Source organism: Thalassophryne amazonica, chromosome 12 (genome assembly GCF_902500255.1).
Source record: "Thalassophryne amazonica chromosome 12, fThaAma1.1, whole genome shotgun sequence".
Classification (NCBI taxonomy): domain Eukaryota; kingdom Metazoa; phylum Chordata; class Actinopteri; order Batrachoidiformes; family Batrachoididae; genus Thalassophryne; species Thalassophryne amazonica.
In genome coordinates, this window is record NC_047114.1 from 87,779,505 (window position 1) to 87,807,036 (window position 27,532).

Below are 27,532 nucleotides of genomic sequence, written 5' to 3' on the forward strand. Positions count from 1 at the left end.
TCTGGCTTTAAGAAACACTATAAGAAATCAAGAAAAAAAAGATTGTGGCAGTCAGTAACGGTTACTTTTTTAGACCAAGCAGAGGAAAAAAATATGGAATCACTCAATTCTGAGGAAAAAATTATGGAATCACCCTGTAAATTTTCATCCTCAAAACTAACACCTGCATCAAATCAGATCTGCTTGTTGACATTGACCCTACGTGTCTTTTTGCAAGGAATGTTTTCGCAGTTTTTGCTCTATGGCAAGATGCATTATCATCTTGAAAAATGATTTCATCATCCCCAAACATCCTTTCAATTGTCCAAAATATCAACGTAAACTTGTGCATTTATTGATTTATCTGACATGCAGCCCCATATCATCAATGACTGTGGAAATTTACATGTTCTCTTCAGGCAGTCATCTTTATAAATCTCATTGGAAAGGCACCAAACAAAAGTTCCAGCATCATCACCTTGCCCAATGCAGATTCGAGATTCATCACTGAATATGACTTTCATCCAGTCATCCACAGTCCACGACTGCTTTTCCTTAGGCCATTGTAACCTTGTTTTTTTTCTGTTTAGGTGTTAATGATGGCTTTCGTTTAGCTTTTATGTATGTAAATCCCATTTCCATTAGGCGGTTTCTTACAGTTGGGTCACAGACGTTGACTCCAGTTTCCTCCCATTCGTTCCTCATTTGTTTTGTTGTGCATTTTCGATTTTTGACACATATTGCTTTAAGTTTTCTGTTGTGATGCTTTGATGTCTTCCTTGGTCTACCAGTATGTTTGCCTTTAACAACCTTCCCATGTTGTTTGTATTTGGTCCAGAGTTTAGACACAGCTGACTGTGAACAACCAACATCTTTTGCAACATTGCATGATGATTTACTCTCTTTTAAGAGTTTGATAATCCTCTCCTTTGTTTCAATTGACATATCTCGTGTTGGAGCCATGATTCATGTCAGTCCACTTGGTGCAACAGCTCTCCAAGGTGTGTTCACTCCATTTTAGATGCAGACTAATGAGCAGATCTGATATGATGCAGGTGTTAGTTTTGGGGATGAAAATTTACAGGGTGATTCCATAATTTATTCCTCAGAATTGAGTGATTCCATATTTTTTTCCTCTGCTTGGTCTAAAAAAGTAACCATTACTGACTGCCACAATCTTTTTTCTTGATTTCTTATAGTGTTTCTTAAAGCCAGAAAGTTGTCATTTGAAATGACTTTAGTTTTGTGTCATGTCTGTGATCTGCTTTTTTTCTACAAAATTAAACAACTGAATGAACATCCTCAGAGGCCGGTGATTCCATAATGTTTGCCAGGGGTTGTATAATGTAAAGAAAACATACATTAAATGGAGTTTCCAAAGGGGTTTTGATTGGGGTTTCAAAATCTGTAATCTAGATCAGATCTGGGTCAAACTTTGTCAGTCGATAAAGGATACCATCCTACATAACACATTCAAATATGAAAGAAATTCAGTCTTGTTTGACTGTTACAAATTTTTGAAAATTTGTTCACTGTTAAAGGAAGGACTGACTTTGACCTTGAAAACTGAATCAGTTCCTGCCTATCCGGATACAAATCCTCTGTAAAACTTTCATAACAATATATGAAAACCTGTGGGTTTCAGGCTGTTCACAAATAAACAGGGGCGAAAACTTCTGCCCAATTTCCTTGGGCAAAGGTAGTAATAAGCTCTTGCAGCGATTCCACAACAGGTAGTTGCATCAGTAACATTTCGAAAATGAAAAATGCTCAAGAACATGGAGAACACAAACATAACCTGCAGCACATACAAAAATTTAATTTTTAATGTGTCTGCTGCAAATTCAGACAACACACAAAAAAGTTTTTAAAAGGTTTCACAGCAGAAGGACTTTAACTGAAGTCGATTCTTCAAGTGTACTGCAAATAAAATATAATGTGAAAATGCACCTCGTGTAAAAGTAAACTCTATTAGCAAGTCACTTTAGCTTTTCCCTTGGGGTCGCCACAGCAGATCGGAGGTGGCTCCGCATGTTGATTTGACAACTTTTACACCGGATGCCTGTCCTGACATAACTCCACATTACAAGGAGAGTGGGGCAGGGGCGGTCTTGAACGAGGAACCTTCTGCTCTGGAAAGAAGTGGACTTAACCTCTTGACCACCATAAAGTAACTAAATAACACTTCCTCAGCTCTGCCAACCAGGAGGGTATTTTACTAAACCTAGACGGCAGATTAAAACAGAATTTGAGAAATCCAGGCTGAATTTAGCCACGACTCAAAAGCAGCAAATCATGAACTGCACATAACATGTCACAGAGATTTATTATGTGGCTATAAAGCAGGATTAGTTAATCCTGGTTGGTCAGTTAATTGGTTCAGTCAGCTGTCATTCAGAATAAATACCAGCACGTGTGCATCATTTTAACCTATATTGAACTGCCACTGTTTATCTGATCATTGTAAACACTGAATTTTAATAGAACACCAGCAGCTGTGTGTGTTTCTCCAAGTTACAGTGGAGTTGCGTCAGGAAGGGCATCCGGCGTAAAATGTGTGCCAAATACCAATGTGGCTCTGGCTCTATCCACTGTGGTGACCCCGAACAAAACGGGAGTATCTGGTCTGGGTAACTGGTTAGGCTGGACGCAAATGCAGGACTCAGACAACAAGCTCTACAGGTAAAAGCAGTTTACTGTGACAGTAAACGGGGTCTAGTACACAGTGAGGCAGTCCAACAAGAGCAACAATACCAAAAAATGAGGTGGGCTTCATAGATAATTGGCAAAGCTTCTGGGGAAAACCTGGTCTTGTTAGGAGAGACGGCATCCATCCCACTTTGGATGGAGCAGCTCTCATCTCTAGAAATCTGGCCAATTTTATTAAACCCTCCAAATCGTGACTATCCACGGTTGGGACCAGGAAGCAGAGTTGTAGTCTTACACACCTCTCTGCAGCTTCTCTCCCCCTGCCATCCCCCCAATACCCCATCCCCGTAGAGACGGTGCCTGCTCCCAGACCACCAATAACCAGCAAAAATCTATTTAAGCATAAAAATTCAAAAAGAAAAAAATAATATAGCACCTTCAACTGCACCACAGACTAAAACAGTTAAATGTGGTCTATTAAACATTAGGTCTCTCTCTTCTAAGTCCCTGTTAGTAAATGATATAATAATTGATCAACATATTGATTTATTCTGCCTTACAGAAACCTGGTTACAGCAGGATGAATATGTTAGTTTAAATGAGTCAACACCCCCGAGTCACACTAACTGCCAGAATGCTCGAAGCACGAGTCGAGGAGGAGGATTAGCAGCAATCTTCCATTCCAGCTTATTAATTAATCAAAGACCCAGACAGAGCTTTAATTATTTGAAAGCTTGACTCTTAGTCTTGTCCATCCAAATTGGAAGTCTCAAAAACCAGTTTTATTTGTTATTATCTATCGTCCACCTGGTCGTTACTATGAGTTTCTTTGTGATTTTTCAGACCTTTTGTCTGACTTAGTGCTTAGCTCAGATAAGATAATTATAGTGGGTGATTTTAACATCCACACAGATGCTGAGAATGACAGCCTCAAAACTGCATTTAATCTATTATTAGACTCAGTTGGCTTCACTCAAAATGCAAATGAGCCCACCCACCACTTTAGCCACACTTTAGATCTTGTTCTGACACATGGTATAGAAATTGAAGACTTAACAGTATTCCCTGAAAACTCCTTTTTGTCTGATCATTTCTTAATACCATTTACATTTACTTTAATGGACTACCCAGCAGTGGGGAATGTTTCATTACAGTAGATGTCTTTCTGAAAGTGCTGTAACTAGGTTTAAGGATATGATTCCTTCTTTGTTATGTTCTTCAATGCCATATACCAACACAGGGCAGAGTAGCTACCTAAACTGTGAGTGAGATAGATTATCTCATCAATAGCTTTACATCCTCCTTTGGTTAGACTCTTTCTCTCTGATTGTTCTGTCTGAGTTACTTTCATTAGTCACTTCCTCCAAACCATCAACATGTCTATTAGACCCCATTCCTACCAGGCTGCTCAAGGAAGCCCTACCATTAATTAATGCTTTGATCTTAAATATGATCAATCTATCTTTATTAGTTGGCTATGTACCACAGGCTTTTAAGGTGGCAGTAATTAAACCATTACTTATAAAGCCATCACTTGATCCAGCTATCTTAGCTAATTATAGGCCAATCTCCAATTCTTGAAAGGGTAGTTGCAAAACAGCTAACTGATCATCTGCAGAGGAATGGTCTATTTGAAGAGTTTCAGTCAGGTTTTAGAATTCATCATAGTACAGCAACAGCATTAGTGAAGGTTACAAATGATCTTCTTATGGCCTCAGACAGTGGACTCATCCTGTTAGACCTCAGTGCAGCTTTTGATACTGTTGACCATAAAATTTTATTACAGAGATTAGAGCATGCCATAGGTATTAAAGGCACTGCGCTGCAGTGGTTTGAATCATATTTATCTAATGAAGTCAGAGGACACACACCAATTAGTTAAACTGCAGGAATGTCTTTCAGACATAAAGACATGGATGACCTCTTTTTCCTGCTTTTAAATTCAGATAAAACTGAAGTTATTGTACTTGGCCCCACAAATCTTAGAAACATGGTGTCTAACCAGATCCTTACTCTGGATGGCATCACCCTGACCTCCAGTAATACTGTGAGAAATCTTGGAGTCATTTTTGATCAGGATATGTCCTTCAATGCGCATATTAAGCAAATATGTAGGACTATTTTTTTTGCATTTGCACAATATCTCTAAAATTGGAAAGGTCTTGTCTCAGAGTGATGCTGAAAAGCTAATTCATGCATGTATTTCTTCTAGGCTGGACTATTGTAATTCATTATTATCAGGTTGTCCTAAAAGTTCCCTGAAAAGCCTTCAGTTAATTCAAAATGCTGCAGCTAGAGTACTGACAGGGACTAGAAGGAGAGAGCATATTTCACCCATATTGGCCTCTCTTCACTGGCTTCCTGTTAATTCTAGAATAGAATTTAAAATTCTTCTTCTTACTTATAAGGTTTTGAATAATCACTATGCACTAAACAGTTCATTTCTCTCTGCAGAAACCGCTGTTTGTGCTATGAGCACTTCTGTTGTGTTGTGAACCTTTGCAGTGCATGTGCACTGTGTGAATTTGCAGTAGACATGTTATCAAATTACATAGTTACATGTACCTCAGGACATATGGACTGTTTAAACATAATGAAAGCTGTGTTATATATTGGCTTTTGAATACCAAGAAATGGTTTTACTTGGAAATAATTGTGTTTTTCTTAATTCAGGAACCCTAAAGTTTGTTCTGCAAGACATTAAAGTCCCTAATTCAGAGAACAAAAATCATCAAGTTCTCTGAAACTTCAGATGAGGAGGTTACATTGATCATGTGGTGTAAAAGATAAAGGGTTAAAACATCAAAAAAGGAAAGACTGAACTAAATTGGGGAGAAAAATGACATGATTCAGCCACATGGTTATGCAGAAAATGTCTGATATTGATTGGTTTTTCTGTGCTGTCAAAATACTTTTGGGTACATTTTTTGAGACACCCTATATGTTAAAAAGCTAAGAAATCACGTGTACATAAGTATTCACACCCTTTGCTCAATACTTTGTTGATACACCTTTGGCAGAAATTACAGCCTCAAGTCTTCTTGAATATGATGCCACAAGCTTGGTGCACCTATCTTTGGGCAGTTTTGTCCATTTCTCTTTGCAGCACCTCTCAAGCTCCATCAGGTTGGATGGGGAACATCGGTGCACAGACATTTTTAGATCTCTCCAGAGATGTTCAATCAGATTCAGGTCTGGACTCTGGCTGGGCCACTCAAGAACATTTACAGTTGTCCTGGAGCCACTTCTTTTTTTATCTTGGCTGTGTGCTTTGGGTCACTGTCCTGCTGAAAGATGAACTGTCATCCAGGATGTCTCTGTACATTGCTGCATTCATCTTTCCCTCAATCCTGAATAGTCTCCCAGTTCCTGCTGCTGAAAAACATCCCCACAGCATGATGCTGCAACCACCATGCTTCACTGTAGGGATGGTGCCTGGTTTCCTCCAAACATGATGCCTGGCATTCAGACCAAAGTGTTCAATCTTTGTCTCATCAGAACAGAGAAGTTTGTTTCTCTTGGTCTAAAAGTCCTTCAGGTGCCTTTTGGCAAACTCCAGGTGGGCTGCCATGTACCTTTTATTAAGGAGTGGTTTCCATCTGTCCACTCTACCATACAGGCCTGATTGGCAGATTGCTGCAATGATGGTTGTCCTTCTGGAAGGTTCTCCTCTCTCCACAGAGGAATGCTGGAGCTCTGACAGAGTGACCATCAGGTTCTTGGTTTTCCCCACTCGATGACACACCCGCTGAGGATCAAACTCTGGTTATTGGCGACTCTGTTTTGAGAAATGTGAAGTTAGCAACACCAGCAACCATAGTCAATTGTCTTCCGGGGGCCAGAGCAGGCGACATTGAAGGAAATTTGAAACTGCTGGCTAAGGCTAAGCGTAAATTTGGTAAGATTGTAATTCACGTCGGCAGTAATGACACCCGGTTACACCAATCGGAGGTCACTAAAATTAACATTGAATCGGTGTGTAACTTTGCAAAAACAATGTCGGACTCTGTAGTTTTCTCTGGGCCCCTCCCCAATCGGACCGGGAGTGACATGTTTAGCCGCATGTTCTCCTTGAATTGCTGGCTGTCTGAGTGGTGTCCAAAAATGAGGTGGGCTTCATAGATGATTGGCAAAGCTTCTGGGGAAAACCTGGTCTTGTTAGGAGAGACGGCATCCATCCCACTTTGGATGGAGCAGCTCTCATTTCTAGAAATCTGGCCAATTTTCTTAAATCCTCCAAACCGTGACTATCCAGGGTTGGGACCAGGAAGCAGAGTTGTAGTCTTACACACCTCTCTGCAGCTTCTCTCCCCCTGCCATCCCCTCATTATCCCATCCCCGTAGAGACGGTGCCTGCTCCCAGACTACCAATAACCAGCAAAAATCTATTTAAGCATAAAAATTCAAAAAGAAAAATAATATAGCACCTTCAACTGCACCACAGACTAAAACAGTTAAATGTGGTCTATTAAACATTAGGTCTCTCTCTTCTAAGTCCCTGTTAGTAAATGATATAATAATTGATCAACATATTGATTTATTCTGCCTTACAGAAACCTGGTTACAGCAGGATGAATATGTTAGTTTAAATGAGTCAACACCCCCGAGTCACACTAACTGCCAGAATGCTCGTAGCACGGGCCGAGGCGGAGGATTAGCAGCAATCTTCCATTCTACCTTATTAATTAATCAAAAACCCAGACAGAGCTTTAATTCATTTGAAAGCTTGACTCTTAGTCTTGTCCATCCAAATTGGGAGTCCCAAAAACCAGTTTTATTTGTTATTATCTATCGTCCACCTGGTCGTTACTGTGAGTTTCTCTGTGAATTTTCAGACCTTTTGTCTGACTTAGTGCTTAGCTCAGATAAGATCATTATAGTGGGCGATTTTAACATCCACACAGATGCTGAGAATGACAGCCTCAACACTGCATTTAATCTATTATTAGACTCAGTTGGCTTTGCTCAAAATGTAAATGAGTCCACCCACCACTTTAATCATATCTTAGATCTTGTTCTGACTTATGGTATGGAAATTGAAGACTTAACAGTATTCCCTGAAAACTCCCTTCTGTCTGATCATTTCTTAATATTTACATTTACTTTGATGGACTACCCAGCAGTGGGGAATAAGTTTCATTACACTAGAAGTCTTTCAGAAAGCGCTGTAACTAGGTTTAAGGATATGATTCCTTCTTTATGTTCTCTAATGCCATATACCAACACAGTGCAGAGTAGCTACCTAAACTCTGTAAGTGAGATAGAGTATCTCGTCAATAGTTTTACATCCTCATTGAAGACAACTTTGGATGCTGTAGCTCCTCTGAAAAAGAGAGCTTTAAATCATAAGTGCCTGACTCCGTGGTATAACTCACAAACTCGCAGCTTAAAGCAGATAACCCGTAAGTTGGAGAGGAAATGGCGTCTCACTAATTTAGAAGATCTTCACTTAGCCTGGAAAAAGAGTCTGTTGCTCTATAAAAAAGCCCTCCGTAAAGCTAGGACATCTTTCTACTCATCACTAATTGAAGAAAATAAGAACAACCCCAGGTTTCTTTTCAGCACTGTAGCCAGGCTGACAAAGAGTCAGAGCTCTATTGAGCTGAGTATTCATTTAACTAGTAATGACTTCAAGACTCTTTGCTAATAAAATTTTAACTATTAGAGAAAAAATTACTCATAACCATCCCAAAGACGTATCGTTATCTTTGGCTGCTTTCAATGATGCCGGTATTTGGTTAGACTCTTTCTCTCAGATTGTTCTGTCTGAGTTATTTTCATTAGTTACTTCATCCAAACCATCAACATGTCTATTAGACCCCATTCCTACCAGGCTGCTCAAGGAAGCCCTACCATTATTTAATGCTTCGATCTTAAATATGATCAATCTATCTTTATTAGTTGGCTATGTACCACAGGCTTTTAAGGTGGCAGTAATTAAACCATTACTTAAAAAGCCATCACTTGACCCAGCTATCTTAGCCAATTATAGGCCAATCTCCAACTCTCCTTTTCTCTCAAAAAGTCTTGAAAGGGTAGTTGTAAAACAGCTAATTGATCATCTGCAGAGGAATGGTCTATATTTGAAGAGTTTCAGTCAGGTTTTAGAATTCATCATAGTACAGAAACAGCATTAGTGAAGGTTACAAATGATCTTATGGCCTCAGACAGTGGACTCATCTCTGTGCTTGTTCTGTTAAACCTCAGTGCTGCTTTTGATACTGTTGACCATAAAATTTTATTACAGAGATTAGAGCATGCCATAGGTATTAAAGGCACTGCGCTGCGGTGGTTTGAATCATATTTATCTAATAGATTACAATTTGTTCATGTAAATGGGGAATCTTCTTCACAGGCTAAGGTTAATTATGGAGTTCCACAAGGTTCTGTGCTAGGACCAATTTTATTCACTTTATACATGCTTCTCTTAGGCAGTATTATTAGACGGCATTGCTGAAATTTTCATTGTTACGCAGATGATACCCAGCTTTATCTATCCATGAAGCCAGAGGACACACACCAATTAGCTAAACTGCAGAATTGTCTTACAGACATAAAGACATGGATGACCTCTAATTTCCTGCCTTTATACTCAGATAAAACTGAAGTTATTGTACTTGGCCCCACAAATCTTAGAAACATGGTGTCTAACCAGATCCTTACTCTGGATGGCATTACCCTGACCTCTAGTAATACTGTGAGAAATCTTGGAGTCATTTTCATCATTCAATGCGCATATTAAACAAATATGTAGGACTGCTTTTTTGCATTTACGCAATATCTCTAAAATTAGAAAGGTCTTGTCTCAGAGTGATGCTGAAAAACTAATTCATGCATTTATTTCCTCTAGGCTGGACTATTGTAATTCATTATTATCAGGTTGTCCTAAAAGTTCCCTGAAAAGCCTTCAGTTAATTCAAAATGCTGCAGCTAGAGTACTGACGGGGACTAGAAGGAGAGAGCATATCTCACCCGTGTTGGCCTCTCTTCATTGGCTTCCTGTTAATTCTAGAATAGAATTTAAAATTCTTCTTCTTACTTATAAGGTTTTGAATAATCAGGTCCCATCTTATCTTAGGGACCTCATAGTACCATATCACCCCAATAGAGCGCTTTGCTCTCAGACTGCAGGCTTACTTGTAGTTCCTAGGGTTTGTAAGAGTAGAATGGGAGGCAGAGCCTTCAGCTTTCAGGCTCCTCTCCTGTGGAACCAGCTCCCAATTCAGATCAGGGAGACAGACACCCCCTCTACTTTTAAGATTAGGCTTAAAACTTTCCTTTTTGCTAAAGCTTATAGTTAGGGCTGGATCAGGTGACCCTGAACCATCCCTTAGTTATGCTGCTATAGACTTAGACTGCTGGGGGGTTCCCATGATGCACTGAGTGTTTCTTTCTCTTTTTGCTCTGTATGCACCACTCTGCATTTAATCATTAGTGATTGATCTCTGCTCCCCTCCACAGCATGTCTTTTTCCTGGTTCTCTCTCTCAGCCCCAACCAGTCCCAGCAGAAGACTGCCCCTCCCTGAGCCTGGTTCTGCTGGAGGTTTCTTCCTGTTAAAAGGGAGTTTTTCCTTCCCACTGTCGCCAAGTGCTTGCTCACAGGGGGTCGTTTTGACCGTTGGGGTTTTTACGTAGTTATTGTATGGCCTTGCCTTACAATATAAAGCGCCTTGGGGCAACTGTTTGTTGTGATTTGGCGCTATATAAATAAAATTGATTGATTGATTGATTGGTCACCTCTCTGACTAAGACACTTCTCCCTTCAATTTTTCATGATGGAGGCCACTGTGCTCAATGGGACCTTCAAAGCAGCAGAAATGTTACTGTAGCCTTCCCCAAATTTGTACTTTGACACAATCCTGTCTTGGAGGTCTACAGACATTTCTTTTGACTTCATGCTTATTTGTCCTCTGACACACACTGTCAACTGTGGGATCTTATATGTAGACAAGTGTGTGCGTTTCCAAATCATGTGCAATCTACTGAATTTACCCCAGGTGGACTCCAATTAAGCTGTAGAAACGTTCTGTGCGTCATGGCAAAGGCTGTGAAAACTCATGTACATGTGATTTGACAGTTTTTTTTTTTTTTTACTTTTACACATTTGCAAGAATCTCAAAAAACCTTTTTTCACATTGTCAATATGGGGTATTGTTTGTAAAATTGAGGAAAAAATGAATTTCATCCATTTTGGAATAAGGCTATAACATAAAATGTGGAAAAAATGAAGCACTGTAAATACTTTCCAGATGCACTGTACCTTGCCTTCGCCATGTTGCATATGCCAAATGAATGCATGATGTGGCGAGCTGAGCTTGCCTCAGAATCACCATGGTGGGGGATTATTAAAAACAAAAAAATTATGGCAGTGCTACTGGCAAAAACTTAAATTTCTTATATATATATATTTTTTTTAATGAATGGTAAAAGCCCTTTTGTGGTTTGTGCGCACTGTGTGTGCAGCCTTCGGCATAAAAGAAGCTGCTGACTGACAACAGACCATCAGGCATATTAAATCATTTAATGTTTACTTCCACTTTGTGGTGTGAAGCAGCTGTGTCTAAACAGAAAAGAAACCAGACACACACACAAACAAACATGCACACAGGTGTGTGTGACTTCCACAGCTGAGGAGAGCTGTTCTGTGCATTTCCACTGAGGGGACTAATTACTTACCCGTTTCTGTAAATACCGTCTGTTGAAACAATTTAATGCCGTATTTTTTAATGTTAATTATAAGAACACAAACACGCTCAGTTACGTGGGTGAATTTGTGTGCAACAGCGCACAGAGGGAGTGTGGACACGGGCACGGAGCACCTTCAGCCCCTGTGCAAATAAAATATTCAGATTAATCCTTATAACTCTCATGGAGTTTTTTAAAATACTGAACAAAATGCAGCATCATCCTCAAAAGTGTGAAAGCAGTTAGATCCAATCAGTAACCAGAATCAGGGACAGATTAAAGCACAGGTCCACCTGGGCTGAAGACCAGCAGCCTAAAGTCACACTGGCGAACACGTCTAACAACACAAATACAAATAATAGACAATATAACACACAGATGCTAAAAATATCACACACAGTCTATTAAAGAGTGCCAGAGTTAAGACAGTCTGAGTGAGACACAGAGGAGCTGAAATTTGCAAATTTGTGGTTGGCATGAGCGAGGACAGGGTGAGATGAACACAGATGATCCGCTATAGCGACTAAATGCACAGTATCATCGAATTGTGTTTTTTTGCACTCCATCTCTTTCCTACCTTCTTGGCAGAAGGCGATGGCATAGTCCATGACCCAGCTGACCAGAGCCATGAGCAAACCCAGCAGAATGAGGAAGATCCAGTCCTCCCCCACCTGAGAGATCAGAAACTTCTGGAAGCGTGACGCGCACACTGTGGGCACACAAGCAGGAAGATTCTTAGAAGCAGGAAAGTAGAAAGACAAACAGCGTTCTCTGAAATGAATCTTCAGACTGTGACGGGACCGCGGGGTGAACCCTGCTGGAATAAATTGAAAGAGCCGGTCGAGTCAGAGAGGAAAGAACAGAAAGAGGTGACAGCACTAGAGGAGACCGAATAAAGAGAGGAATGACAGGCAATTAAAATAAAAAAAATAAAAAAAATTGCTGTAATTCTTACATTTACTTTGACTTTATCTCATTGCACATAGTATGAACTCCAGATATTTCATGTCTTGTATAGTCAACCGAATATACATCAATTCCTGCAAATCAGACCTGCAACACATTCCAAGAAAAGTTGTCATGAAGCAATTTAAGACTAATAATGATCTTTAAAAAAAAGAAAAAGAAAGGGAATTTATGTAATTTCAAAGAGGTGATGTCAACAGATGCTAGTGATCACGATATGGTATGGGAGCTGTAAAACGTAGTAATAGCAAGCATGAAAGACTGAGTCAATGCCCAGTCGATCCTCAGTTTGCCAACAAATTTGGGTAAAAACTAGTGAAATGTGTAAAAACAGTGTTCCTCAAAGAAAGATTGGAAGGTATTTGCATATTCCTCCCCTCTACAGTGTATAAAATCATTAAATGATGTTCATTTAATGAATCTGGAGCAATTTCAGTATGTAAGAGTAAACACCCTTAGACAGCACTGCATCAAGAACCATCATTCATCAATAGCTGACATAACCACATGGGCAAGAGATCATGTTGGGAAACCTTTGTCAAGCACTCCAATATAGGTATTCACAAATGGCACTTCAAACTTTACTGTGCAAAAGGTAAGCTCTATGTCAGGCTTGTCCAGAAGTGGCACCAAAGTCTGAGTTTAGGTATCTGGGTTGGAATACATTTAGTGAAAAGAAATCCTACCAACAAATCTAGGTGAAAAATAATCTTTAAAAAATACTTATACCACCAACGCCAACAACAACAAAAAAGAAACTACAGTGACTCCACCCACAGCACAGTCTGGGGAACACTGAATCCATCGTGGTGCTTGAATTCCAAATCTCCGAATTCTTACCATTACAAGTTAAGCCCGTTTCACACTGGGCCTGTATTGTGCTGTGTATCTATTACATAGGAATGGCTGCATATGTATGCTTTGGCCTGCCCCTTCTTCTGTGGTTTTGAAGCTTCACTGCCAGCAAAGTATAAATAAGCAAATAATAAAATCGAACAATGCAGATATGTACTGATAAAAAAAACCTAAAGGATTTTTCACGGGACTGGCGTAGGGTGGCGCACAATTGTGGAGGCTTGGTGCACAGTGTTGCATAGATTTGTGTAGAGCATTGGACGCAGTGCTTTACGGTGAATGTCAGCGAACAAATTAAATGTTTAATTTTTTGCATCCATTTCGCAGACCGCTTTGCATCTGGCATGCAGGGCTACATAAGTTCAACATAGTCAGTACACCGCATTACGCAACTCTGCATTGGCCCAGTGGTGAAAGAGGCTTTAGCCCCTTCGGCTTGTTTTCATTCGGGGTCGCCACAGCAGATTCAAGGTGGATCTGCCTGTTGATTTGGCACACGTTTTACGCCGTATGCCCTTCCTGATGCAACTCCACATTACAGATGTGGAGTTGCATTTGTCCATGGGGTTTGAACCATCATTGCAAAACACACTCTTACAGTGGAATATGTTTGCACCAAATTTTGTCATTAGTCCACAAGCATCTTAATTTCAGGTGAAGCTCAATGTAATCAACATGTCATTTCAGTCACACCTGCTCCTAATTTTCATCATGCATGTGATGCTACATTTATTCCCTGTAACAAGCTCAGAGAAGTCCAGGCAGCAGAGAGGTACAGCTAACATTTTGGGCATGTGCCCTTTGAAATGTTACTTACGTTATGTGGTAGCATGGCACAAGCAGAGGGTCACCCCGTTGAGTCTGGTCTGCTTGAGGTTTCTTCCTCAAATCATCAGAGGGAGTTTTTCCTTACCACTGTCGCCTGTGTGCTTGCTCTAGAGCTTGGTAAGGTTAGACCTTACTTGTGTGACGTGCCCTGAGGCACTCATTGAATGAACTCATTCATTCACTCGCTGCATTTTTGATACACATTTTTCGATATCTTGTACAAAGATGAGCAGGACTGCTGCTGTCAAGCACTAGGCGTCAAAGATAACTGATGCACATAATTAACTCCTGTAAATCTGGACCACCCCCCCCCCCCCCAACCCTACCCCCCTTCTCAGTGTGGACTCCACCAGGTGATGCCATTGATTAAACCCACCTTTCAGTAAAGTGGAGGAGCTTGTCAGGGAAACCAGCTGTTGTTGTGGTCGGCATAAATAACCAGGCCGGTGCTCCAATCCAGCAATTAGTCAGCAAGTGCAGTGTTACCATGGTAACACACAAAAAAAACCCAATTTCACCAGTGACTTGGATATATGTAACCACTTAGTGAGGCAGCATTTCCATTTGCACCAAATAAACGTGACAATGAATTCACAGCTCACTGTATCTCCTAGTGAGCAGAATTTGCCTTAAATTACACATCAGCTGCAAACTGATGCTTGACCTAACTGAACATTTTTATTGAACTATGACCATAAACCCTTGTCTTAACCTTTGACCCTGAAGAAATGACCCTTTTGCTGTATTTAAATAAAAGATCAACAAAACGCAGATGGCAAATAACTCACGTCTGATTACCTGCTCTTTCAAGGACTCAAGAAAAGGCAGAAGGACAGAATACATCTATAAAACATCTGCTCTTGTGCAGCTTATGATGATGCTGGTTAACAGTTTTTTGGGGAAAAGTGCCTGAAAGTAAACATTTAAAACACAAAGCAGACATTTAGTCTTGTCCAGGGTGAGACTCCTGCCACCTCCAACCCTCGTCTTCAAATTAGAGACGATGCGTCTGCAGTGGTGGGCACAGCTAACGAAAAAGTTATCTTCAATAACAGTTAATCCGCTAACTGAAAAGTTAACTTTTATAAAGTTAAACCGATAAACCCCTAAAAAAATTTTTTTAGCAGAAGTTACAGATAAAAGCTAAACCGATAACTTTCAGCATTGACTTCAGTACACTAGCAGCTACTGACAACAATGAAAGCGCTTCTGTGTCAGATCAGCCTTCTGTCAGCAAAAGAGACCTCGTGACCAGAGCAAAAGGAGATGAAGAGCAAAAGGAAGACAGACGGGAAAATAAAGTCAATTTCTCTTCACACCATACAGACTCACTGGAATATCACCCAAGCAATGCACAGGCAGACAGTTTTGACTTATAGTTAAAATGTTAAACTAATTCCGGACAAGATATTTAAATTAACATCACGTCAGTCATTTTATAAAGTGAAAATATCAGCTATATGTTTTAGTTTTAAAGTAATCCCCTAATTTTGAAGGTTTTAGTGTTTAGACACATGCCACAGTGCATTATGGTAAATTAGTTTCCTGACATGAGTGGTTGGCTGCACACACACAACTTACTGAAATGTGTGGTGGGTTTTACAAATAAATCTGTATTTGTAAATATGTCACTTTTTTCATTTGTAAAGAAAAAGGCAATTTGAAAACTGAAAATTCTGTATGTTAAGTGGAATCAGCACTTTTAGCAAATGTGTTTCACTTGGTATTCATACTGCCATGTGTTCTGGCACAATTCAGTAGAGTTGTGTTCAAAATAATAGCAGTGTATTTAAAAAAGTGAGTAGAGCTCAAAATCCTTATTGCTTATTTCCATACATGCAAATGCATTGGGATCACTGCACATCCTCTTCAAAATCAAAACATGAAGCAAAATTTGTGTGTGTGTGTGTGTTTTACTGTGCAAAAGCAGGTTTCAAACAGGTGGCCCTTATTTAAAGACGAAGGCAGCAAATGTTATACATTCTGGTTTTCTGCATTTCTCTCTGAAAGTCTGAGTGAAAGACATCATTCCAGACATTGCTCAGAGAAACAGCGTACTTTGATTAAAAAATTGATTGGAGAGGGGAACATATGAAGTGCAGAAAATGACAGACTGCTCAGCCAAAATGATCACAAATGCTTTAAAATGGCAACAAAACCAGAAAGACAAGAAAACAGAAAAACATTCAAATGGATCGAAGAATACTGTAGTTAGAATGGCAAAGAGTCAGCCAATGATCAGCTCCAGGGTGATCAAAGAAGGTCCAAAGTTACCTGTGAGTACTGTAACACTTAGAAAACGCCTATGTGAAGCCAAGCTACTGGCAAGAAGCCCCAAAAAGTCCCATCCCATCACTGAAGAAAAAAAAAAAAAAAACAACGTGCTGAAGAAGTTACAACTTACAGAACAAAAGAGAAATGGCGCAACACTTTATGTTGTTGACTGTTGAAGGCAAGATTGTTCTTTTTGGGTCTAGGGGCCACAGACAGTTTGTCAGACAACCCCCAAAACCTAAGTTCAAGCATCATGATATGGGGATGTTTCTCATACTATGGTGTCGGGCCGATTTATCACATACCCGGGATCATAGATCAGTTTGAATACTTCAAAATACTTTAAGTTATGTTATACCGATGTCAAAGATGATAATCTAATTTTTATTTTGTAAATGGGGTCTTAGTTTGAACACAACTGTATGTACAGGAGAACATGGCTTCAGACAAAACAATGCTCGGTTACAATAATAAGTTCTCCCAATTCATTATAGCTATAAATCTGAGCAGGTCAGCTAAAAGAAGCGTCAGTTTTTCAAACTCTGATGGCACAGATTTACTTCCATATGTTTCATCTCTCTTGTCTGTGGACACTGTCAAAGCCTGGAGTTCACTCTGACATCCAGAGCATTCACAGATGTGCACGTCCCCGGAGAAGCTAAAAATGTGCTACTAAGACATTTAAGAAAAAATGAAGAAAAAAAAAAAACTCTATAGTCTAGTTACCTCAGGTGTCTGTGATCATGGAGGAAGCTGTCAGATTTTAAGATAAACTAAAAGAAGGACTGAAGCCTGGGAGAAAGCACAGCGGGGACGAAGGACAATCATTTGATGGACAGTTCAGGAGACTAACTGCTGGATGATTCCAGGCACAGAGGAACAGCGAGTCTCCAGAGAGCAACGGGAACACCTGGATGTTTTGACGGGCCAAGCTGCCTGCTGGCCACGCCACCTGCTGGATGACAACGTGCCCATGCATGTGGCGTGCACATGCGTACACACACACGGCACACTGACCCACTTATTCTGGACTTGTCCCAAACTTAAAACATTCTGGTATGATATTTTTAATTGGTACTCAACAATTTATAAATGTTCATCAAGTCCAGACCCAAAAATTGCTCTATTTGGAAACTCCCCTTCTCTTTTACGCATGAGCTCCTCTGAACGGCATACTGTCACTTACGGGATGATAATTGCAAAAAAGGTTATTTTAACACTATGGAAAACAGATATAGTTCCTCTGTTTAAGATGTGGCTAACTGAAATCATTAATATTTTGCATATGGAGAAGATTCGGTATAATTTACAGAATAAAATTGACAGTTTTGACAAAATTTGGAAAACTTATTATTTCTCACAATATAATGCCACGTCTTAAATTTTTAGTTTGAATTCCACCGTTCTTTTGTTTGTTTGGTATTGTATTAATTTTTCAGCTCTAAAAAGTGAAATGATGCAGTGCAACTTTTTACTTTTGTGAAAACTCTTATATAAGTGTTGTTTTGTCTCTTATATGGAAACGTTTAATAAACATATTTGACAAAAAAAAAGGAAAAAAAAAAGGCTCACTGCAGGTTCTATCATTTTTATTTCACAGTTCATTGCACAGTTCTGTGTGAGAGAAGCCGTGGAAATTCCCATTCCTACAGCCACACACACACACACACGTGTCTGACACCTGCAAAGCGCACATATTTTTTTCTTGTGCATCTTGGCTTGTGCTCACATCCGCAGGCGCAGCGGCGTTCATAGATGCCCAGCCCTGATCTTGCCATAAAAAAAAAAAAAAACAAACCACACACCAGATATTTTCTGCACCTCTGCTACTCCTTCACCATCTATCCATCTAACTAGTTCTCCTGGGGAGGCTGGAATCTATTCGAGCACACACTGAGAAGGTTTGAATCAAAGATGCAGCAAAACAAAAACTTCTTATCTATGTGCACATCCAAATGCGGCGCTAAAGCAAATCTGATTAAAACCAATAATCCACTAACGATGAACTGTGGTCTGACCCATGTGACCTCTGATTTCTGTCTTCACTTGTCAAAGGTCCCTTATTTGCCAGGTCAATGAAACTGATATTTAGTACATTTCATTTTGTACCTCTGCAAAAGAAGTTAGAAATGTATTCAAAATAATTCTTGGCAAATGTTTATTATTTTATTTATGATTTATTTATGCATTTTGGACAGAAGTTAACTTCAGCCTGAAAACAGGCCCCATTAGATTTTGGCAATAAAACCTTGCAAGAAATAAATATAATTCAGTTTAGTTTCACCCAGATCAGTTTGTTATACCGGGAACTACACAAAACTGAACCCAGATCAGTTTGCTATACCGGGAACTACAAAGAACTGAACCCAGATCAGTTTGCTATACTGGGAACTCCACAAAACTGAACCCAGATCAGTCTGTTATACCGGGAACTCCAAAAAAACGGAACCCAGATCAGTCTGTTATACCGGGAACTCCAAAAAAACGGAACCCAGATCAGTCTGTTATACCGGGAACTCCAAAAAAACGGAACCCAGATCAGTCTGCTATATTGGGAACTCCAAAAAAACGGAACCCAGATCAGTCTGTTATACCGGGAACTCCAAAAAAACGGAACCCAGATCAGTTTGGTATACCGGGAACTCCAAAAAAACGGAACCCAGATCAGTTTGGTATACCGGGAACTCCAAAAAAAACGGAACCCAGATCAGTTTGGTATACCGGGAACTCCAAAAAAACGGAACCCAGATCAGTTTGGTATACCGGGAACTCCAAAAAAACGGAACCCAGATCAGTTTGGTATACCGGGAACTCCAAAAAAACGGAACCCAGATCAGTTTGGTATACCGGGAACTACACAGAACTGAACCCAGATCAGTTTTCTATACCGGGAACTACACAGAACTGAACCCAGATCAGTTTGCTATACCGGGAACTACACAAAACTGAACCCAGATCAGTTTGCTATGATGGGAACTAAAAACATATGCCCAGATCAGTTTGTTATACCCGGAACTATAAAGAACTGAGCCCAGATCAGTTTTTATATCTATAACCATAAAGTACTGAACCCATATCAGCTTGTTATACCTGGAACTACAAAGGCCTGATTGTGCCAGTGCTCATCTCTGGACTCTAACATGAAGTGGATGAGAGTCTACGACTCCCACTAGACAGGACACCAGTCTGACTGTGGTTACTACCCCAGCAAAGGTGCGTACCCATTTACAACTAGGTGGACATAAGTGCCACCTTACACTTAAGTGGGATTCAAACCAGGGTCTATGTATTGGAAGCCCAGCTCAGCTACCTGCTCTACATCACACATACAACTTTAAAGTAAAAGTGGGCCAGTTGGTTACACCTAGAACTTTGAAGAACTGAATTTTAAAATCATCACTGATGTTTGTGTCCATCATTTCCTTCATGACATAATGACGCATTTAATACTTCATTCAGTTTATCATGAGAAAGAATCTGTTAAAGATTTGTTTTTTTTTCTTTTATACATCAACGTGAGATTTTTTTTTTTTCCCGTTTCTCGAAAGCCAACATGTTGATCTTCAAGAAATCAAGTGAAATTTTGCATGGATCAGGATCCAGATCAGTTCCATGTATTCTAACAAAGTGGCCGTCTGTTGTAACATAAGAAAGACAAAAACATGTGCAGTATTAACTCCAGGACCGTCCGCTCTTGTCCGAGTGCACTTCTGGATCAATTGAATCTACAAAAATCCATTTTTTTCCTTCTTCAAGTGTTTTTGGGAACTTTATGAGCAAATGTTTTTCAGTTCGGCTGTTTGCGTGCACGCCTCCTCATAGACAAACACAAGCCCAGATCCACTTCTGGCTGAGTGCCTAATAAACGGAGGTCTGAGTAACGTCCACGACTCCCAAAAAGTTCAAATAAACATAAGCGCAGACGAGCCAGTGCAGGGTTTCAGCTCTGCACCAGGATCAGTAGCAGAGCCTTTGGCTGCATGTGTAGTCTGTCTGAGTAGTCTGTCCCCCACAGAACCCCAGGGCTCCCACACACACACACACACACACACACACACACACACACACACACACACACACCCTTCTGAGCACAATGGCTCTTTTTTATATTTAAATATTGCAAGAACACCAAATGCTGTCCAGTGTCTAAAAATAAAAGCACCTCTCACACGCTCAGCAAACGCATCACTCTGCTGACGACATGAAAGTGATTGTTTTAAATGGCCTCGATAACAGCGAGCGAGCACCGCCGGCCTGACGTAGTGGAGCTTTTGCCTGTGGCGTGATCTATGGAGGTTTTATCAGATCACTAGCCACAAGGACAAAGACACAAAGACTCATTTTGGAGAACATCCACACGCGGGCTCACGTCTGCAGAAAAGTGTGAAAAATCACATTCTGTCCAACTCGCCGAGCTGCTTTCTCTCAATTCGTACTAATTATTACTGGAAAATTCAATGGGTAATTTTTTTTTTTTTTTTTTGGAAAATGTACATAATGTCTTATAATTGTTTTCCTGTGTGTAACGGAGGCCAGCAGGTGGTGCTGTGCTGCTCTTTGGTTTTAGAAACCTTGAGGTTGCACTGGCGCTGCCATTTTGCACCTGAAATTGTTCAGACTGTTCATTCAACTGAGATTTTATTTGGTGCCTTAAAATTGTTTGTATGAACTTTAATGACTTATTGAATCCAAAGCTATTTTTATAGGAGCAGGTTCATTTTAATGTAACTGACAAACACATACACTGTAAAAAAAAAAAAAAAAGTTGGTGAAATTAACAGTAAAATCACAACATAAAAAAACTATGAAGTAATGTTTAATTTACAGCAATAATGTGTAAAATGTGAAATGAAACTGAACTGTGAATTTAACAATAAGAATGTTAAAATAATCATATACCATTGTAGAATTTACAAATGACTGTAGTTTAAACAGAAAACCAAAATACCAAAAACTGTGCAATACAGTTAGACTTTACAGATGATAATTTTCTCAAATACAGTACAAGGGTTTTTTTTTTTTTTTAACATTTTGAGGCTAACATAAGGTGACTGTTTTCCAGAGATTTTTTCTTCTAAATAGACAATAAAATTACAACAGGTTTACACTGTAAAACTGACATTTTATGTAAAACCCATTTACAAATTTACCGTAATTTTTTATAGAATTCTCCTCATAACCACAGCTGCCTGAATTTTTCTGTAAAACAAGGGATTCTCTTTTATTTTTAATTTTTTTTTTTTTTTTTTTTACAGTGTGGGCTTAATCTGCATTTTGCACTGTAGGTGAAACTTTGCTGCTTTTGCAACCAAACAATGTACTGAAGTTTATGCTGTGATAGATTTCAGTTTTATATATTACTGAACCACTGCCCATGCACGTTTGTAGATGCTGTAAATACAGCGAAAGCAGACCGTAGATACATAAAGTGAGTTCTCACGGCGCACTGGAGGATGATCCCACATCACAAAAGGAAAGTGAGAGAATCAGGCAGTTTGCATTTCGACTCCTGAGTAAATGGACTGCATTTAGATAGCGCGTTTCCATCTGCATCAGAAGCTCAAAGCGCTTTACACTGATGCCTCACATACACCCATTCACACTGACACACCAATATCAGGGTGCTGTCATGCAAGGCATGGGCATTACATCCATTTTTAATGCACTTGATGGTTTGTAGCTCCAGGCTGTTCATTTGATACTCTGCAATATTTAATGGCAGTTATCCTGCAAGTTTTAATAAGAATAACTTTATTCTCCCGAAAGAAATTATTTTGATAAAGTACAGAAGCAGTAACAGTAAACAATGTTTTTTAAGACATTTGCACAAGATGTTCAACAATATTGCACATAACTCTGAGTAGCTGAATAACTCTGACTAACTCTGTTATGTATTTATCCTACAGAAGGGGGAGGAATTATACAGCCTGATTGCCACAGGTAGGAAAAACCTCCTGTGGCGTTCTGTGGTGCACCACTGTAGTCTAAGTCTATGACTGAAGGTGCTCTGACAGGACCTCAGTGTGGCATGCCCAGATGCTGAGCAGTTTCCTCAACATCCTCCTCAGGCAACACAATCCAAGAGCATTAGCTCAAAAAAACAACAACAAAAAAAAAAAAAACTATTTTGCAGAATTGCTCAGGATAGGTCCAGAAAAAGAGCACAGAACCACACACTAAATGTCCACCACCACATATAGCCCAGCACAGGATATAGGGTCATTAGGTGCATCTTTTATTTGTCGATGCTCATAATGTCTGTGTGTGGTGGCCGATATTTGTACCTTACACAGAGCAGGGATTTAAATTAAATGCTGTAAATTTAGTGTCGTTTAAATATTGTGTGGACTTTTTGAACTGTGTTATTTTTTTCCTTAGCGGGACACCCTGTACAGCACCCCCAACCCAAATCTTCTTCCCACGGCTATGCCTCACCACATTCTTTAGAAAAATGATCCTGCTAACAAACATCACCTCTGCAGAGGAAATAAAAACAGGCACATTTGTGAGACGTGCACACTCACACACTCAGTCTGTCAGCAAAGCCTGGTTGAGGGCATCACTCTGAAGCCCAGTGCTCCTCGAGAGCCTTATCTGCACTGATGTCGAGAGATATAAATTACTGTGACAGATCAGATTACAGCAAGAAAAACACACATGCATGCATGTGGTGAGCCATCAGCAGCCAGCAGAGGGCGCTGACTGCAACACTGACATGGCCCAGTCGGCTAGAGGACATTGGAAAGAATTGAGACAGGTTTACCATATCTTCACCCCGACCCTCATTCAACAAATGATCAAATCAAATCAATTTTATTTATATAGCGCCAAATCACAACAAACAGTTGCCCCAAGGCGCTTTATATTGTAAGGCAAGGCCCTCAGACTGCACATGGACCGCCGTTGAATAGGTATCCCATCTTGACCGTGCCCGGAGAGTTTTGAACATGCACATCACAATAGAGGCCGCTGGCTGATTTTGAACAACTGTGCTGACTTCCACAGATGGCTGTCAGAACATTTTGGAACTGAAATCCGACACTTTTCAGATGTGCGTCAATTCATAATTCTGACACCATTCTGTGTGACGGGGGCATAAGTATCTGCTGTTGATAAATCTCAGATTTTCCAAAACACAGCATGTTCATTTGCTTTCAGAAATGCCCTCAACTAACCACATATGGTAACAAAACATCAACTTGTTCCTTGTGTTCCTCACTGGAATAAAGGCTGAAAGAGCAAAGAAAATTAACTTTTGTGAGACAGATTAGGGCAGCACAGTGGCTTAGTGGTTAGCACTGCTGCCCCACAGCGTGAAGGTCATGGGTTCAATTCCCGCCTGTGGCCTTTCTGTGTGGAGTTTGCATGTTCTCCCCGTGTTTGTGTGGGTTTCCTCCAGGTGCTCCGGTTTCCTCCCACATTCAAAGACATGCAGGTTTGGTGGATTGGAATCTTTAATTGTCTGTAGGTATGCGAGTGGGTGTGAATGTGGTTGTTTGTGGCCCTGCGACAGACTGGCGTCCTGTCCTGGGTGTAGCCCACCTCGCGCTCTATGACTGCTGGGATAGGCTCCAGCCCTCCACGACCCTTCATTGGACAAAGCAGTTGAAGATGAGTGTGTGAGACAAAGATAAAAGTGTGTAGTCATAGCAGGGAGACAAAAAAAAAGAAAAAAAAAAAAAAGAAAATAATGCACAACTAGGTAGCAATGGCACATCTAGCAATAATTTTGAACCCCACCATTGGGTGGGTGACACCATGAGCATGACACTAATGGTGTCACACAGTTTCTAGAAGCTCACCACGCCATATACCAAAAAACTTTCCAGTTAACAGAATACATGGACAATTATTATCATCAGAGTGATCCCACAATCATTTGTGCTTCCGTGACATCACCATGCTGTCGTCTTTATGAAGATAACATTCATAATTAAATTTGACCAGTGAAAATAACGTTGGCCTATTTTAATAAAACATTACGGGAGGGAAGTTATTTCCTTTCTACCTTGTGAAAACTGAAAACAGATGAAAACTGATGGTTTTTTGTTTGTTTATTTGGATGGTAAGGTCTATTTTTTATTTAAATGCTGAAGTCAAATGTTGCTGTGTCTTTTGTAGGTTTTGTCACTAATGAGGCTACACATTTGTTTCTAATGCCACATAACTGCTAATTGTACACTTATTAATTTCAGGAAATAAACATTGTTTGAAAATGGCAACAATTTTTTATAGTTGCAGTTTCCCTGTTCTACCAATAGATGCTGTGAGTACAGACAGTCAGAACTGTGTGTATATTTACACACATTTCTAAATCTATTTAGAAGTTGATAAAATTCATACTTTGTGTCTAAATGTGCCTAAGCAGGGTTTAAGCACAAATGGAGAATAAATGAGGTCCCTGGATTTTACAACATGGTTGATGTACAACAAGGTAGCTACACCACATTCTTCTTAATGTGCATCAAACGTGGGCACTGATCGTTTGGCCTAAATGCTACAGGTCACTGTTTGTAGAACAGGCAAAATGTGACATAAAAAACAGCACACCAGACATAAACATAAGGATACAGTGGCACATATGGAAAAAATATAATGATATAAATACTGTAGGTATGTAAAACATGTACATCCTAAAAATAAGAACCTGAAAATAAGCACACAAATGTAAATGAAGCAGAATTCATGACTACAGTGGATTACATTTGTTTCCAATGGTTTGATATTTTTCAAGAAAGATATGTCACATCTGAACTACAAGGTGAAGAGGACTTGATCCCTTCGTGATTTGAGATCAACTGATTTTAAACACCCACACTGAGGTTACAACAGTTTAAGGCAGGTGCACACACACACCTCTTTCAGCTGTTCCTGACTTTCATTCCCCTTCTCTCCACAGCATATCTCCAGCTCTCCAGGCTCATCTCAACCTGCTCTCACCAAGGACCACAATGTCATCTGCAAACATAGTCCATGGAGACTCCTCTCTGATCTCATCTGTCACCCTGTCCATCACCATTACAAACAAGAAAGGGCTCAGAGCTGATCCTTAATGTAAGCCTCACTATGATTCATGAGAATCAAGTTTATAATTTTTATACATAACATACAGTGTGCTCACTGTATTCTTTGAAGAGTGTGATCCACAGAAAGTTTAAGACCTGGAACACTGTTTACTTACACTGGCACTTAGCACACGGGTCTTTCTCATACTCCAGCAGATCTGCAGCACGACTGCGAACGCTAGTGTTCCTCCGCATCCCGATGCCGTCTCGTGCTCCTCCATCACGTAGGTGAGCCGCCTCCTCTTTGGCATAAACACCCAATTCCTGGGTGTATCGCCCATACATCTGTGAACAAGCACCAGAAGCGTCTATGAAGGTGGAAGAATGTTAAAAGCACACACACACACACATATATATATATATATATATATATACACATACACACACATATATAAATAAATAAGTGATGCCGGACCCATTTTATTTTGAAGACAATTAGTGATGGCTACTTAAACAGTCAAGTTCAATCTATAGAATTCAACTTTCATATTAAAAAAAAAAATATTAGCTGCAATACATTTTTCTGACATGATTTTTCTGATATGATTTCAAGAGTCAAAAGCTTTGAGAGTTTCAAAATGCACACAGAGGCAACTACAACACCAAAGATCGAGTCCCTCTGAATATCTTCAGGGTTTCAAAAACAAATGAGAAATGTGTTTCGAAACATCAGTCGACTTACGTTTAAACTCATTTATAAATCAGTCGACTTACGTTTAAACTCATTTATAATAACTGCAGCACCTTAGTCCAACACTAGGCTGTGCACTAACAAGAGTAGCAAATTGAGATGTTCCAGAATGTTTTGGAAACATTTCAAAACAGTGAAAACATTGTAATTCTTCAAAATAATGGCAATTTTAAAATGGTTTGAAGTTATTTCAAAGTTTTGAAATAGTCAAACTGACATTTAATAGAGAAAATTTCAGCATTTCAGTGTCTGACACATTAAAAAAAAAAAAAAAAATCAGTTAAACCGCTTACATTTAAATATGTTCAACAGCTGCAGTTTACGTTTCTTACAAAAGGATACGGCATCAACAGAATCCTCAAAAACATTTAGAAAACTTAACAACTTTCAAAACTATGGTCTTTTAAAAATATTTCTCAATAGCAGTTGTTTGTGAATCTAAGTTCCTTCAGCTTCTCCCTTTTTCCTACTCAGGGACGTCTCAGCAGATCAGAGATGGATCTGCATGTTTATTTGGCTCAAGTTTTACACCAGATGTCCTTCCTGACACAAGTTCAAATTATATAGAAACTGAAAACCTTCTGCCCTGAAAGAAAAAAAACAAAACACATTTAACAGCTCAGCCACCACACACTGTCATCTGTTATATTTAATATTGGTGGCAATTTCAACATTCACCATCAAGCTGTTCTGAACATGTTCAAAACCTCAGGTTTTGACAGTTTCACAACTGTGTCTTAAAACATGAGTCACTTGAGCTACTTACAGTTAACTATTACTCAGATTCCAGGCTGTACACCAGCAGCAAGATAGCATTTTTTTATGTTTTGAATCAATGAAAAAGTCATATTGAAACATTTCAAAACAACGGTATTTTCAAAGCGGCTCAAATGTACCTTTAAACTTTATCATCATATACATATCTACATTTAATAGAGACGGCAAGTTCAACAAATGTGTTTTGAAACATCACTCACTTGATTTATGCATTTCCAACTCAACTCATTTTCAGTTTGGACACCAGCAGCCTGTTTCAGGAATCAGCCAGACATAAAGTCTGGTTTGGAAAACTGATCTGTCAAACTCAGAGGCTTCAGTCCCAGAACAGGTGACAACAATTACTTCAAGCAACTCTGAGTTAAGTTAATCTTCAAGGAAGCAAACAGCTGGCGAGACCAAAAGTCCTCAACAATGGAACACAGATAACATGATTCACCAATAGGCGAAAAAAAAAAAAAAAAAAAACTTGATGCAAGTATTCTTCCTCAGTGGAGTCAGAAATATTAATGAAAAAAAATAAAGACATTCTGAATATCAGCATATACACTAAAGAACAAAAGGTATGAACAACAGTAAAACACTTTGAGCTGGTAAAGCATATCTATAACTGAATGTTCAGGAGTTCGGGAGTAAAAACGGCAAAAATGGTGACAAAGGTCAGTTTCAGTTTGTACAGGTGTCAAAAGTTAACGCTGCTCCAGTTCTGGTAAAAAGTGATGCAAATTATTGGTTGAAATAAAAGGATTAATAAATGGAATA

At 39.5% G+C, this 27,532-nt stretch overlaps 1 protein-coding gene across 3 annotated transcripts in view; it reads right to left on the reverse strand.

Moving 5' to 3' along the window:
- Window positions 1-27,532, reverse strand: part of clcn2a (chloride channel, voltage-sensitive 2a) — a 150,913-nt gene that overhangs the window by 52,340 nt on the left and 71,041 nt on the right. For all 3 annotated transcript variants that reach the window (XM_034182674.1, XM_034182673.1, XM_034182672.1), the window contains exons 2-3: window positions 25,419-25,587; window positions 11,892-12,023 (exon numbers count right to left, since the gene is read on the reverse strand). In XM_034182674.1, the coding sequence (XP_034038565.1) occupies window positions 11,892-12,023; window positions 25,419-25,587 (301 nt within the window). The remainder of the gene's footprint in view (window positions 1-11,891; window positions 12,024-25,418; window positions 25,588-27,532) is intronic.